This window comes from Phaseolus vulgaris, chromosome 8, assembly GCF_000499845.2.
Source record: "Phaseolus vulgaris cultivar G19833 chromosome 8, P. vulgaris v2.0, whole genome shotgun sequence".
NCBI classification, from domain to species: Eukaryota; Viridiplantae; Streptophyta; class Magnoliopsida; order Fabales; family Fabaceae; genus Phaseolus; species Phaseolus vulgaris.
Window position 1 is genome coordinate 47,902,997 of NC_023752.2, and position 13,734 is coordinate 47,916,730.

The 13,734-nt window shown below is 32.4% G+C and overlaps 1 protein-coding gene and 1 long non-coding RNA gene across 2 annotated transcripts; both read right to left on the reverse strand.

Moving 5' to 3' along the window:
- Positions 1 to 2,596: 2,596 nt before the first annotated feature.
- LOC137826992 (uncharacterized) lies at positions 2,597 to 4,316 on the reverse strand. Its single transcript, XR_011083634.1, has 2 exons — positions 4,181 to 4,316; positions 2,597 to 3,413 (listed from the first exon to the last, which is right to left on the reverse strand). It is a non-coding gene; the product is annotated as an uncharacterized lncRNA (long non-coding RNA).
- Positions 4,317 to 12,497: 8,181 nt separating this feature from the next.
- Positions 12,498 to 13,521, reverse strand: LOC137825989 (FCS-Like Zinc finger 6-like). The gene is made up of 2 exons (XM_068631817.1): positions 13,022 to 13,521; positions 12,498 to 12,911 (listed from the first exon to the last, which is right to left on the reverse strand). Exons 1-2 carry the CDS (start codon positions 13,492 to 13,494, stop codon positions 12,743 to 12,745), a joined length of 642 nt encoding a protein of 213 aa, XP_068487918.1. The 5' UTR covers positions 13,495 to 13,521; the 3' UTR covers positions 12,498 to 12,742.
- Positions 13,522 to 13,734: the final 213 nt, after the last annotated feature.

The following is a 13,734-nucleotide window of genomic DNA, read 5'->3' on the forward strand; positions in this document are numbered from 1 at the left end:
AGCTTACCAGAATCGGCGATCGCCAGGTTGAAGATGAAGTCGCCAGATGTAGATTCCGGCGACCTAGTCATTGGAGATCGCCAGAGCGAGCACATCGCCGAAGATGAAGGAGAAGCAGATTGTGAAGGCGGCCGGCGAGACCACAGGGAAGGTGTATGAAGGCCCTAAACTCGCCAGTTCCAGTAGAGATCGCACTCCCAAGTTAGCTACGCACTGGGCAGTACCATGCGTAAGTAACTTAGCCAAAATGAGAGTAGAAGCAGCGCCAAGTCAGGGAGCCTCCAGATGATGGCACGTGTACAGTTGGATGCGGGCCACGTGTCCAAGTCTGTAACTGCCAGGAGAGAGAAAGCTATCAGGTATATAAGAGTTCTTAACAAACTTTCTGAGGTATGCACGTTCAGTTCATACACTTTACGCTTGCGAGTGATAGAGCTGATTGTGAGAGAGGATTTGCACGGTTCTTGCTCTTAGTATTTGGTGATACCGTCACTGACTTTAGCGTTGGAGTGCGATCGGCCGCAGCGGCGCCGTACTGTTTCTTTGCAGGTTCTTGAGGTAGGTAGATCCCGGAGAGGAACGGAGGTGAGAAGCGGTGCGCACGTCGATCCTTTGACGAGGCAGTCTCCAGCATTCCGGTCAACAAGTAGGATCAGTGTGTAATGAAGTTAATTTCTTATAAACGTTAATATACCAGAGAACTTATCTTTTATCTGATTCGATTTTGTGTTTTATTAGTATGGAAATATGTTAAAGAATGTATATTTCTACACAAGAAATGATGTTTTTGTAATTCGATATCCGAATTTATTGTTATGACTTTATTCTATTAATGTTTTGTTTATTTTCTATTTTAAAAAATTTAGTTAATAAAATATTATAGTAATGATTTATAAACGTCTCATTTTTATTTGTTTTTGTTTTGATTGTTGATTGAAACAGTTTAAGTATTAATTGGGTAATTAAAGAAATTAAGAGAAAGAGAAACTTTATTTTGCATGTTAATAAAAAATATTTTGTAACTTAATATAAAAATAAGTAAGATTCTGTTATAAATTGGAAAGGAAATATGATCACATATTTCTAATTAAGAATATTAGCGGAATTTATGACTACATTAATAATATATTTAGTAAAAATTGGTAAAGAAAATTAGAATAATTTTTATGTTGTTATTATATATGGTGTTTATAAAAATTTCCTAAATTTTATAATTTCATTCAATAGTTTTTTTAGTTTTACAATTTATGAAAAGAAAAAAAAAATAGTATTATCACCTTGGAATTATATGAGGATGTTTATCAACGTTTAAATATATTTTTATTTTTATTAAGGTGAATTTCTTTTACTATAAATAGAGAATTATCTTTTGAAAAAAATAAATATAACTTACCTATTCATCCAAACCTTTTTCTTTTTAAGTTTTTAAGGATATGTCATATTGTGTTATAAAAAAATTACTATATTACAATCCTGTTCTTATTAAAGAAAGAGTATAAAAGTAAGTGGAAGAGGGAAAAATAATGATGGAGGTACAAATTTTGTCAAATTTACTTCTTTTAATTACAACTAATTAAATATAAGTAAAATTCGATTGTTAATTTATCTAATTTATATGTGGTACAATTTGATTCATTTGAAATTTATGTTGATTGAAAATAAGTTTGTTGTTCAATATATTATATGGCGGACAAGTTTGAAGTTTGTAGGAGCAGGATCGGTCCAAAGAAAATCCATGTTGATTTGTTCAATATATTATATGGCGGACAAGTTTGAAGTTTGTAGGAGCAGGATCGGTCCAAAGAAAATCCATGTTGATCATGGTGTCAAGCTAGATGCTTGGTCCAAAGAAAATCCATGCTGATCATGGTGTCAAGCTAGATGCTTGGTCCAAAGAAAATCCATGTTGATCATGGTGCCAAGCTAGATGCTTGGTCGTCCAAAGAAAATCCATGTTGATCATGGTGTCAAGCTAGATGTTTGGTCCAAAGAAAATCCATGTTGATCATGGTGTCAAGCTGGATGCTTGGTCCAAAGAAAATCCATGTTGATCATGGTGCCAAGCTGGATGCTTGGTCCAAAGAAAATCCATGTTGATCATGGTGTCAAGCTAGATGCTTGGTCCAAATAAAAATCCTTAATTAGGTGAAAAGTCTCACTGGACAACGCCTGAGGCTGGGGGGGCATGTTAGGTCATGGGTCTGACCCGATGTTTGGTCATTTATGCGTCGTTTTCCGACCTATGTATCTAACATTATGAGGGAGCACAATTCATGAGATCTCAATCAATTAACTTTAATCACTCAATTAAGGTATAATCATGACTAAAGGTGAAGAGGTTACAATTCGATCTATATATACCATATTACGCTCTATAGAAATGAGAATCTAATATATGATCTAATCATCATCTAATAAACAACATAGGGAGTACTCTCAACTCCTATTTCCTATTATACTCATTATATTTAGAAGGAACCCCTCTCATTTTTCGAAGGTTGAATAACTTGAAGGGAGACCACGACCAGAAGCTCATTCAGATGCCGACCGATCTCGAGTTGACTATAACATTTCAATAGAATAATAGAAAGAGATATTATAAGAAAAAACTAGACATGAATGTTTATTATTAAACAAGAATAAAAATTTAAAAACTCGATAAAAGACCACTCAAGCCCATGACAAATGTTGTCAATCGGCATACAATGATGAAAGACTATTATCTCATCAAAATACGTAGCCTCTGTAATATCAACATTCTCGGCAAAGGAACGAAGCATGACGAACCACTGATACTTGAAAAATACTCGCATACCCAAGGGTCTACCCGATCACTGCAACCTTTTAAAGGCAAGTCATTCTCCGCTTGATCCTCCACTTCTTCCACCACCGCAATAACACCGATTGGAAAATTTCCTTACCAGCCGGTTGCATCTGGTTGGAAGACTCTCGACTAATACTAGAAGACTCACTAAACTCCGAGAAGTTTTTGAATCTAAACATTAACTCCACATCATTTGGATACATATGCTTATTGCCGACATCCTTAGATCCTGAAAAGCCCGAGCACATAAACCATTATGAGAAGGAAAGAAAGATATCATTTACCTCTAAGCAAAGCACCGAGAAGCCACTCAACATATCTCGGAATAAACAACTTTCACAGGGACATGAGAGAACAGTGTCCCAACATAGCCAATTTATAGGCACCAGAGGGTGGGATCCAAACGATGCAACATCTTAACCGTTAGATCAAATCCATCCAACGGTTACAATTATGTGTATTGCAATGGATACTGGAAACGGGTTGGTTTTGGATTTGTCGGCAATGCCTTTGGATTGGGTACTGAAGGAGTTGAAGCAGAACTGTGGGTGTGGACTTGCCACTGATGGATGTGACCCAGGAGCATAGGCTGAAACACCAAAAGAACCAAAGACTAGATCATTACAAACACAACTTCCTAACTAAGGTTTTAAATGTTTGTTATATATTGATATGTTAAAATGAAAATTGATGTTTTAAGTCAAGAAGATTATAAACAATGAGACTATCTCATCATAATTGCGATCATATTTGCAAAATTACATCCTACAAAACCAAAATCCCATGACCCATCATTGCTTTAATTATCTGGATAATATCACATGCCTTGTGCTCACTTACTGCTACAATCAAACAAATAACAAAAGCAATTTGTTTTCTCAATCTGATATTCATTTCACATATACATAGAATGTGTAAAACTGCCAGTTGTATAGCAACTTTATATGCATCCACACAATCCCATCTAACCAAATCATGAAAAAGGGACCAACACTGCTAATGAACACACTAAAGGAATCCGTGACCAGCAAAAAAAATGAGTAGTTGAAATCAGAACACGCGTCAACTCACTGCTATGATACAGTATGTACCAGCTCCATTTTAATTCTTCTTATTCCTTAACCTTAGCTTGAAAAGGTTTCTCACTCCCACATTTGCATATCAACCACATAACAGCAAACCAAAATATTTTTCTTTAAATACACTAACCTATAAATGAACCCTCTTTCACCCTTAACCTCCAACACCATTTTCCAAACAAAGCTATATTAAACAAGCTTAATAGTATCTCTTACCAACATTATTAGTGTCAAACTAAAGCAACAAACATATTTAGAAGAGAATAAAATTACTCACTGTCACAAGCAAAAGGGAGTTTTATTTTTGTGAAATCCAATTTGTCAGCAGTCTTTATTTCGTTGCGATTGCTCATTCCAGATAAATGGTGCACAATTGGTTATATCCATTATCAATGACATACACTAAATGGAGCGCATTTTGGAGGGATTGGAGCTAGTTGAAGATGGAGCAGACGCATTTATTGTCATTAAATACATTTAACTATAACAGCTGCAAAACAAAACAAAATGATGACTAAGAATTTTGTCATGATCTTGATTTAGTAATCTTCATTTAGCTAACTCTGATAAAAATTTAAACAAAATCTAAAGATTTAGATTTGTTGTGTAGATTGTGGTGAGTTAGTAAGCTATGGGATTTTACACTCCTTTGTATCTAAAAGATTATCAAACAATTAATTAATTTTATATATATATATATATATATATATATATATATATTCGAAATGTAAAGAAATAAAAAAGAAAGAGTGATAGACTTATGTATCGTATCTTTTATAAACCAATAAATCTATAACTTAACACTAGAAATGTTATATAAGATTATTTTTAATACAAACACTACAAGAAATAATGATGGTAGAGTCCCTAAAAGAGCAATGCAAAGAGCAAAATAGAGATGCTACATGAGACTAGTGTGGGTTTAACGTTCCAATAGAAATGGAAGCTAATCTTTTAGTGATTATGCATTAAAGACGACCATTATTTAACTATAGTAGGTTTGGGGATACTAAGAGTGGATATAAAATTAAATAATTATTAAAAATTGGACTTTAAGCTTAACTCAACCTTATAAAACCAACTTATAAGATGAGGTTTTTACTCACTTATATACTATGAAATGTCTTAATCTCTAGTCGATGTGGGATCTCCAACACACACCCCTCTCGTCAAGGCTACCAACTCGTGTGTGGGACTATATATTATGGATGGTCCGATAACAGTCTGATAGTGGGTGGTCTGATAAGCCCAACAAACAATCACTAAATGACTTTGATACCATATTAAGAAGTAGCTTTTAACCTTAACTCAACCTCATAAAACCAACTTATAAGATGAGGTTTGCACCCACTTATGTACACTACAAGAAAATCATGAAATAGAAACAAATTTTTAGAGACCAAAATAATTAGTTGCAATAGTAACTAAATTAGAAACCATTTTAGAAACTAAAAAAAACTTGGTTTCTAAATTAGTTTCTATTATTGTTAAATAGTTTCTAAATTGGTATCTAATTAGCAACCAATGTTTTTGCTACCAAATTTAGAAACTAAATAATTGGTAGTTAAAACCTTGGTTGCTAATTAGATATCAATTTAGAAACTATTTAACAATAATAGAAACTAATTTAGAAACCAAATTTTTTTTTAGTTTCTAAAATGGTCTTTAATTTAGTTACTATTGCAACTAATTATTTTGATCTCTAAAATTGGTTTCTATTTCATGATTTTCTTGTAGTGGTACTATGAAATGTCCTAATCTCTAGTCGATGTGGGATCTCCAACAATAATTAACTTAGTGTGGGCTAACTAACAATAAACGTCCATGTCACCTTAGTGTCACCTAGACCTATGCTAAATGTAATAAAATATTAACTTGCATCCACTTTATGTCTCCATTATCGACACAATATCATTCTGCAACTTATTTTTTTATTGCATCTACTTTGTGTCCTCATTCTAGACGCTAACTTATTATAATTATTTTAATAATTTTTAACTTGCATCCACTTTGTGTTCCCATTCTAGACTCAATATTATTTTGTCACTTAATTTGTTTTTCATTGCATCTACTTTGTGTTCTCATTCTAGACACTAACTTATTATTATTTTAATAATATTTAGTGTGTGTTAAAGGTCTTCACTATGTACACAATATTTGACATTTAGTTTTGTGTCCAACTTCAGTAGACTTCACCCATGCTAGTGTCTTCTTTTTTATAGCCCCAACTTTTTGTTGGCAGCTAAAATGAATTTTTTTTGTTGAAAAATTTAAAGATACTTTAATAAAGATAAAAGAGAATAAATTACAAATAATAAAATTTAAATATAAGATGTGATTGTTAGAATTGATGGCTTAAACAAGAGGGGAGTGAATTGTTTATAAAAGATTTTCACAATTACTTTCCTTTACAATGAATCCTTAACAAACAACTCAGATAAGCATTTCAGAAAGTCAATCAAACAGTCTAACAGAAACAGATATCAGAATTTCAATCAGTTAAAACACGATTTAACCGGTTGTTTATGGCAGCGAAAAAATCAAACAGTTAAAGAGATGAGAGAAAGAGAGATTTACACACAAGGTTTATACTGTTTCACTCAATCCCTAAGCTACATTCAGTCCTCAGTCAAACCAAGTGTGTTTTGTTTCATATCATGAGTTTTCTCAACCTTTCCTTTTTTTTCGTTAGTTACTACTTTTTAAGTTATTATTCTTATATTCTTCATTCTCACCATTCATCATTTTCCAATTGATCCTGATATTACTTTTTGAATTATTAGCTCATTATCTTGTCATTGATTCATATATGTTCTTGTGTTATTCAATCATTGATTTATAGTCTTTATAGACTCATTTCATTATTCAATGTAACGATAACATTCTCATATTTTCACTATTATGATTCATATATGTTCTTGTGTTATTCAATCATTGATTTATAGTCTTTATAGACTCATTTCATTATTCAATGTAACGATAACATTCTCATATTTTCACTATTATGATGTTTTTATGTCATTTAAGTTTTCAATGCCTATATGTAATTTATCACATGTCCTCATTATTTTGTTTATAAGATGTTCATTTGTTCAACAAGCTTTTCTACATTTCATGAATATGAGCTTTGAATTTTTTTTTTAACTACAATGCTTCGTTCCATCTCATTTGTTGAAGAGTTTAAATCATTTTGACTTCTCATCAAAATTTTGTAATTGTGAAAAGCAGGTCAAAACAAAAGAATGGAGGGTTAAATTATGTTTTAGTTTTTTTTTTCTAATTTATCATTTGATATTAGGTAGTCAAAAGATGCTTTTAGCTTGATAGATGATTTGTCAAAAATCTTTAAAAAAAGACTTGTAAATCATTCCTTCATTTGTTAATTTGGTGTAATAATACGTATTATACAAAGATATGGGAAAGGAAAATGTACTATCTGGTTTTTACTGGTTAATTTGATAATACAGACTATGTCTAGTTCTCAATAAATTAATTGAGTTTCACTTTGCAAACTATTGTTGCAAGTTACAAATTGCGTATTATTTGGAACGCAACCACTCCTAAATAAAACCTTGTATTATTTTAAAATTCAACCACTCCTAACTAAAAATCCCATGTATTATTTAGAACACAACCACTTTGGGCTACAAATCGAGGATTGTTTTAACCTCAACCACTTCAGCTAAAAACTGAGTATTTTTTGGACAATAGTTACTTCTGGCTAACAATCGAGTATTGTTTGGATAACAATCACTCCTAGCTAAACCAAAGTACTCTTTAGAACTCAACCACTCCTGACTAAACATGCAAAGTTTATATAAAGGTGTGATCTAGAGAGTGTTAGCATCTCAGGACATGTAGAAATGTAAGTAATCTCTTCTACTTTTCAAAAGGACACAATAATGTTCTTTTTTCAAAACTTTTAAGGTCACAAAAAGAATTTGATATTGTTTTGACTTTTTTCACTTGATCTCATCTCTTTGTTTTTCTTTTTCTAAAGATAGCTTTATATAGAGTTTGGAAGAACGAACCTTTTTCTGACCATTGAGGGCTTTTAAACTTAGTTAACTTCATTTGTTTTAGGGTTTAGGGTGGAAAGGTGCATTAAAGTTGGTTCATGCAACATTAAATACCACTCTCCTTTTCAAGCAACATCTAGACATCTCAAATTACTTATCAACGCTATGTCAAGTATCTTTTTTACTCAAAACAAAGTAAAAGCAGAGATCATGCAAGTTATAACTAGGTGAAAGTTGACATAAGCTGGTGTCAAAAGGGTTGTCAAAAGAAAACAAGTTTAGCTCGTATCCCAAGTGATCTTGATGTAAACTTATGTTGTTGCACAAATCATCTTGGTGGATAAAAGATGAGGTCATTCCTTGCACCACAATAATAAATTTAAAGAATGTTTTCATTAGGTACAACAGAAACTTAAGGTATGTGTGCACTTATCATCTGATGAAGGTTTCAGTTATCATCTGAAGTGAAAACTGAAAGGTGTTATATTAGAAGAAACACATGTATCTTGCATGATCTGCTGACTTTTCATATTTTAACGTCTTTCATAATTCTTCTTGCTTCTTACTTGTATGACTAAAATCTTATAATCCTGAGTCTAAATTAATATATTGATTGGATTAAGGATTGCACTACAAGAAAATCCTAAAATAGAAACTAATTTTAGAGACAAAATATAATTAGTTACTGTAACACCCCAGAAAATACATCTAACTATTGCAATACAAGTTATACCAATTTCTATTACAAGATTATGACTTATAGAAATACAAATATTAATAATATAAGATTTAAAACTACATCCCAAAGCCCTCCAGACCCTCTGACACCTGTATGATCATTTGCTTGTGTACGTAGTACAGTCATCAGCTTACAACACAACAAGAAAAGCAAGGATAAGCTAATTAAAAGAAATTCCATAACATATTTAATTCAGACAAAAAGAACTGATCAAACTAATCATTTATAAACATTTCTTTAAATGTTGTCAGATAAAGTTTCAATATCAATTCCATCATTCATAGAGACCACACATGGATCTATTTTCAATCACAATTATTAGATTTCATTTCAAACCCCTCATCTTCCGGAAGAATTACTAAGTATGCCCCTACCAGATACTAACACACGATCCAAAGATTACCAGCGAATCCAATAGAAAGGGTCAGGATAAGTTCAAACATCCAATACCGAGTGTCTACAGCAGGACCTGGTGTGTATGAACTCCCTCCCAACTTCTCACCACCTAATATCTTAGTCTACATGACTTAGATCATCAGTGAAACCAGAGGATCTCCATTAAACATAGGCTTTTCATACTTAATGTACCATCAAACAACAACTCATACACTATCCCAAATGTATGACATCAATTTCATACAATTTACATCATTCATATATAATACATATCATTCAATCACATAACATTTAAAAATTCATATCATTCAAGAACGTTTCCAATATCAAAACAATATTTAACTCTCAAACTATCAAAATATAATATTTATAAAGTTTAAATAATATATAAACAAACACCATCCCCTCCATATTCAGATCTCCTAGCCTAGGGTATTATTGAGAGTTAAAGTTAGCTTCCCTTACCTTAATTGCTTGCTTTCCAAGCAACTTTTAGAATTTTATTCCCACAGTCTGGATAAGCTTCAAGATTTACGGGCCTAATACAAGTTATAAAAATAGAACAAAAATTCAATATGAGTTTAATCAAGTTGAGAGCACTTTTCTCAACTGGCCCCACTAAGATTGATGATTAAATCATAGAAAAAAACAGAGAATAAGAGAACTTTAGAATAAAAATGAACTTACTCTATTTGAAAATTTGATCGGGTATAAATGTAGCCTAACTCCTCATCTACAATATGGCGTGATCAGATCTTGGAATAGATGAGGTATGGTAGAGAAAATGAAGAGAGAAGGGAGAGGAGAGAAGTTGATAGAGAGAGAAAGCATGAAAAAAGGAAAAGAGGAAAATGATGGGGCAAGGCATGCTAGTTTTTATTTACCGGGGGTGGTTACCGTTACTATATTAACTAATTTAGATACTATTGTAGATACTAAAAAATTATTGGTATCTAAAGTAGTTTCTATTATTAATAAAACTTATAAACTAGTTTCTAAATTTGTATATAATTAACTACTAGCTTTAGAATATAAACTTGTTAGTAACTAATTAGATGTCAATTTAAAAACTACTTTATACATTTTATTAATAATAAAAACTACTTTAGAGATCAATAATTTTTTTAGTTTATAAATAATATCTAATTTAGTTAATATAGTAACTAATTATTATTTTTTATCTAAAATTAGTTTTTATTTAATGATTTTCTTGTAGTGTTCAAGGTGATAGATAAATATAAATTTCTACTATTTTGTATTACACTATTCCAAGATTACTTGTACTTTGTAAATATATATTTATTTTCTCTTTTCTCTTATTTTGTTTTCTTTTTCTTCTTTTTTTCCTTTTCTATCCCGTTTACTTATTATATTTATCACTCTAGTTATTTTTCTTACCTTTTTTTTTTCTCTCCATCCCAATTCAGCTAAAAATTAAACAAATATTTTTTCCTTATTCCAATGACAGCACAATTTATTCTATAAAATTTGAATTCTTAAATGTTATGCTAACGAGTAATGTTTTATGTTTTGTTATTGTTGTGGTTGAGTTGGGTGTGGTCCCTTACAAGCCACCAAGACCGCCGCATCCCTTATGTGAAGGTGATTGTTGCCCCTTCAGTTCCCTCACTAACTCCTTTTTATTTTATTTTTTCCCCCTCGTCGATTAAAGAATAAACAAATAGCGAATGAGAATGACTCCATTGAGTTTGGTACACGATATCATAAATAAAGTTAGCTACATTTTTCCAACAATTGCTTTTGCTATTTACTAATAAATATTCTTTAAAAAAATTCAAAAATCTTAATTTATTAAGATTTCTGACGTAGTATAAGACCTTGGAATTTTGCTCATTTTTTTCCCAATTCTCTCTCTCAATAAGCTCCAAATGAATCTATTCATCCTTCATCACTGTTGAGTTATAGGGTGTAAAGTACGGTTTCTTCCTCCTGATGATGCCACCGACCCTTACTAGCTCTTCAAATATAATAACTGTAAATTTTTCAATTTTTTTGGATTCTATAAAACTGTAAGTTTTATGTGCTACTCTGTGTTTACCCATACTAGCTCTTTCTCAAGTGCAATCATCAACTAATAATATTTAATATTTTTCTTCCATATCAATAATAAAGAGCTCAAGTACGACAATATTATAATTATGAATAGTTTGCTAAATTGATCAAATAAGGTCAGCTACAACATCAATGATTAGATTTTTATTCATGATACTTTATTGATAAATTATTTGCAAAACAAGACTTGCTTGCAGTAGTACCCCTCTTATCTTGGAATAGAAAACTCTTTCTTCGTTCCAAACTTAAATAAGTATGAAGATGATTTCTTTATTCGGCAAACAAATTTGTCTTATTGCCTACAAAAATGGAAAATGTTTCAGTGAACAGAATGCATTATTGGCAGCACCATGGGAACCAAGAGAGAGAGAGATCTTGATTATTTTATTTCGTTTCGTTTTCGTTTTAGTTAAATGTTTCACAAAACAAAATTAATTAATATAAACATGAAATTGATAAATTAAGAAAGAGAATCTACGGCTACTTACATCCATTGTAATTCCACATGAATTATTCATTCTTGAACCTTCTTGTACGTATCTCACACATGCGACTGTTTATTGTTTTTAAAGAAAAAAAAACGTATAGAAAAGCTAGTCTTGTAAGGCAAGCCCTACCAGTGATATGAATGTTTCTTTATTATTTATTATAAGGCTCTGCAAGGTCCCGCAGTCTGTTTTGCGATATACAATCTGCACCACAACTTTCATTTACAGCATTATACTATTGTATGACTGCACCAAAGGTTGTTCTTGTTGGTTAAACTTTCACCTTGGAAATGCTACTTTTCTGATTCTTATGTTTCAAGTTGTTGGTTTCAATATATTGTTAACTGTTAATTTTAGTACTATTGACAGATTGGTTAAATATATCAAATCTTTGAGATGCTGTAGATGAGTCGACCTGCTTCTGTCTAGTTGCTTAGTTGTAAAGAAAAAAAAGTTGCAAAACCTATATAAATTGCATCCATGAAATGCCAAAATTCATTGTGATTACTTTATATATTTTGTTCCTTACGATCAGGCCTTTGGAATTGCCTCAAACACCCGTTTTAATGAAATAACACGCATCCTTTGATTTGACGGATTTACCTGTGGATTCATCATTGATAAAAAAAATTCAGGATCTATGTTATAGAACTTGCTTATGACTAGAGATTTATTCCTTTGAGGAATCACCATTCAAAAAAATTCCCACAAACACGCATGGTTCTAAACAACGAACCAGGACACCATTTAGAAAGGAAAGTGGTAATGAAAACTATGAACTAATATTCAAGAATCTGCAAGAGTTCATAATTAGAATTCGAATTAATTAGCAGCAGGAAAAGAAAAATAGACAGTAAAAGCAGTAACAGTAGAGTAGGATTTTGAAACTTTGTTTTCAATTTCAATAATTATCTATGGATTCAAAATCCAAAGGGGATTCATCACTACAAGGTACTTCCAAGTTCCAAAAATAACACTTGCCCAGTTTGCCCATGTTAGCAAGGAAAGCCACCCACTCCCATTATCCAAAAAGTCGCCACGCTAGAAGAAAGAACGCTGAGATGAAGAGAAAGGGAGGGAGCAATAAAAACACGTTTTTGACATGTTGGGTTTGGATTTCACTTCTACAACGCCACCACGGTGGTTTCACCCTTGGTGGTGGCGGCGATTTGAGAACCAGACGGTGGAGGAGCCACGACTTGCTTCTTCGACGCCGTCACAAACTTCTCTTTTCTCTCGTCCTGGTTCATCTGGTGCTGACGACACTCAAGGCTGCAGAAAGCACTATCACCCCTACAAATTAAAATAAAAAACCATTCCAATTATTCAAATGAAATTGAGAATTGATAAATAAATAAATTATGGAGCTAACAGGAACAGTTGGAAATGCAACAGAGTTATACCTGTACATGTAGATGTCGCGACCGGGTGCGAGACGGCCTTTGCAGAGGGCACACACGCGCAGGAAGTGAGGTGTGTCTACCAAATCCGAAGAATGTCTTCTGAGGATTTTGGGTGTTAACGCGCCGCCACTAGCACCTGATCTCCGTTGGTTGGCTGCATCGGAGGCGGCGGCGTTCAGATCCAACGTTATTTCGGACATGCTGGTGGTTCTCTTCATTGGAGGACGAGGTCTCTTACCGAGCAACATCTTGGATAATTTTGTTGTGGTCTCTCTCTCTCTCTCTCTCTCTGGATTTTGGTTTGGTGTGAGTAGTGAAGAAGAAGAGGAAGAAGAAGAAGAGAGAAGTGAGTGAAGGAGGGTGAAGGTGAAAACAGTGGTGCGTTGGGGGAGATAAATAAATAAAACAAGAGCCTGAAACCGAGGAGTGAAGCAACGCCGTTGATTTTTATGTTCACGATGTTCATTATTCATCAATCTTCGTTAACGAGAAAGAAAATCTCACGTCAACACTCTCTTTTCAATTCAAGTAAACTAGTATGGTCTGTTTCTGTACAAGTTAATTTAAAGTTGAACCCAAAAAAATAAAATAACTGATTAGAAAATTAAATTAATTAGAAACTGAACCTGCCCAAAATAAAATAAAAAATTCAATTAAACTTATAAAATTATATATTCATTAAATTATTACGTAACTGTATTTTCTTATGAAAA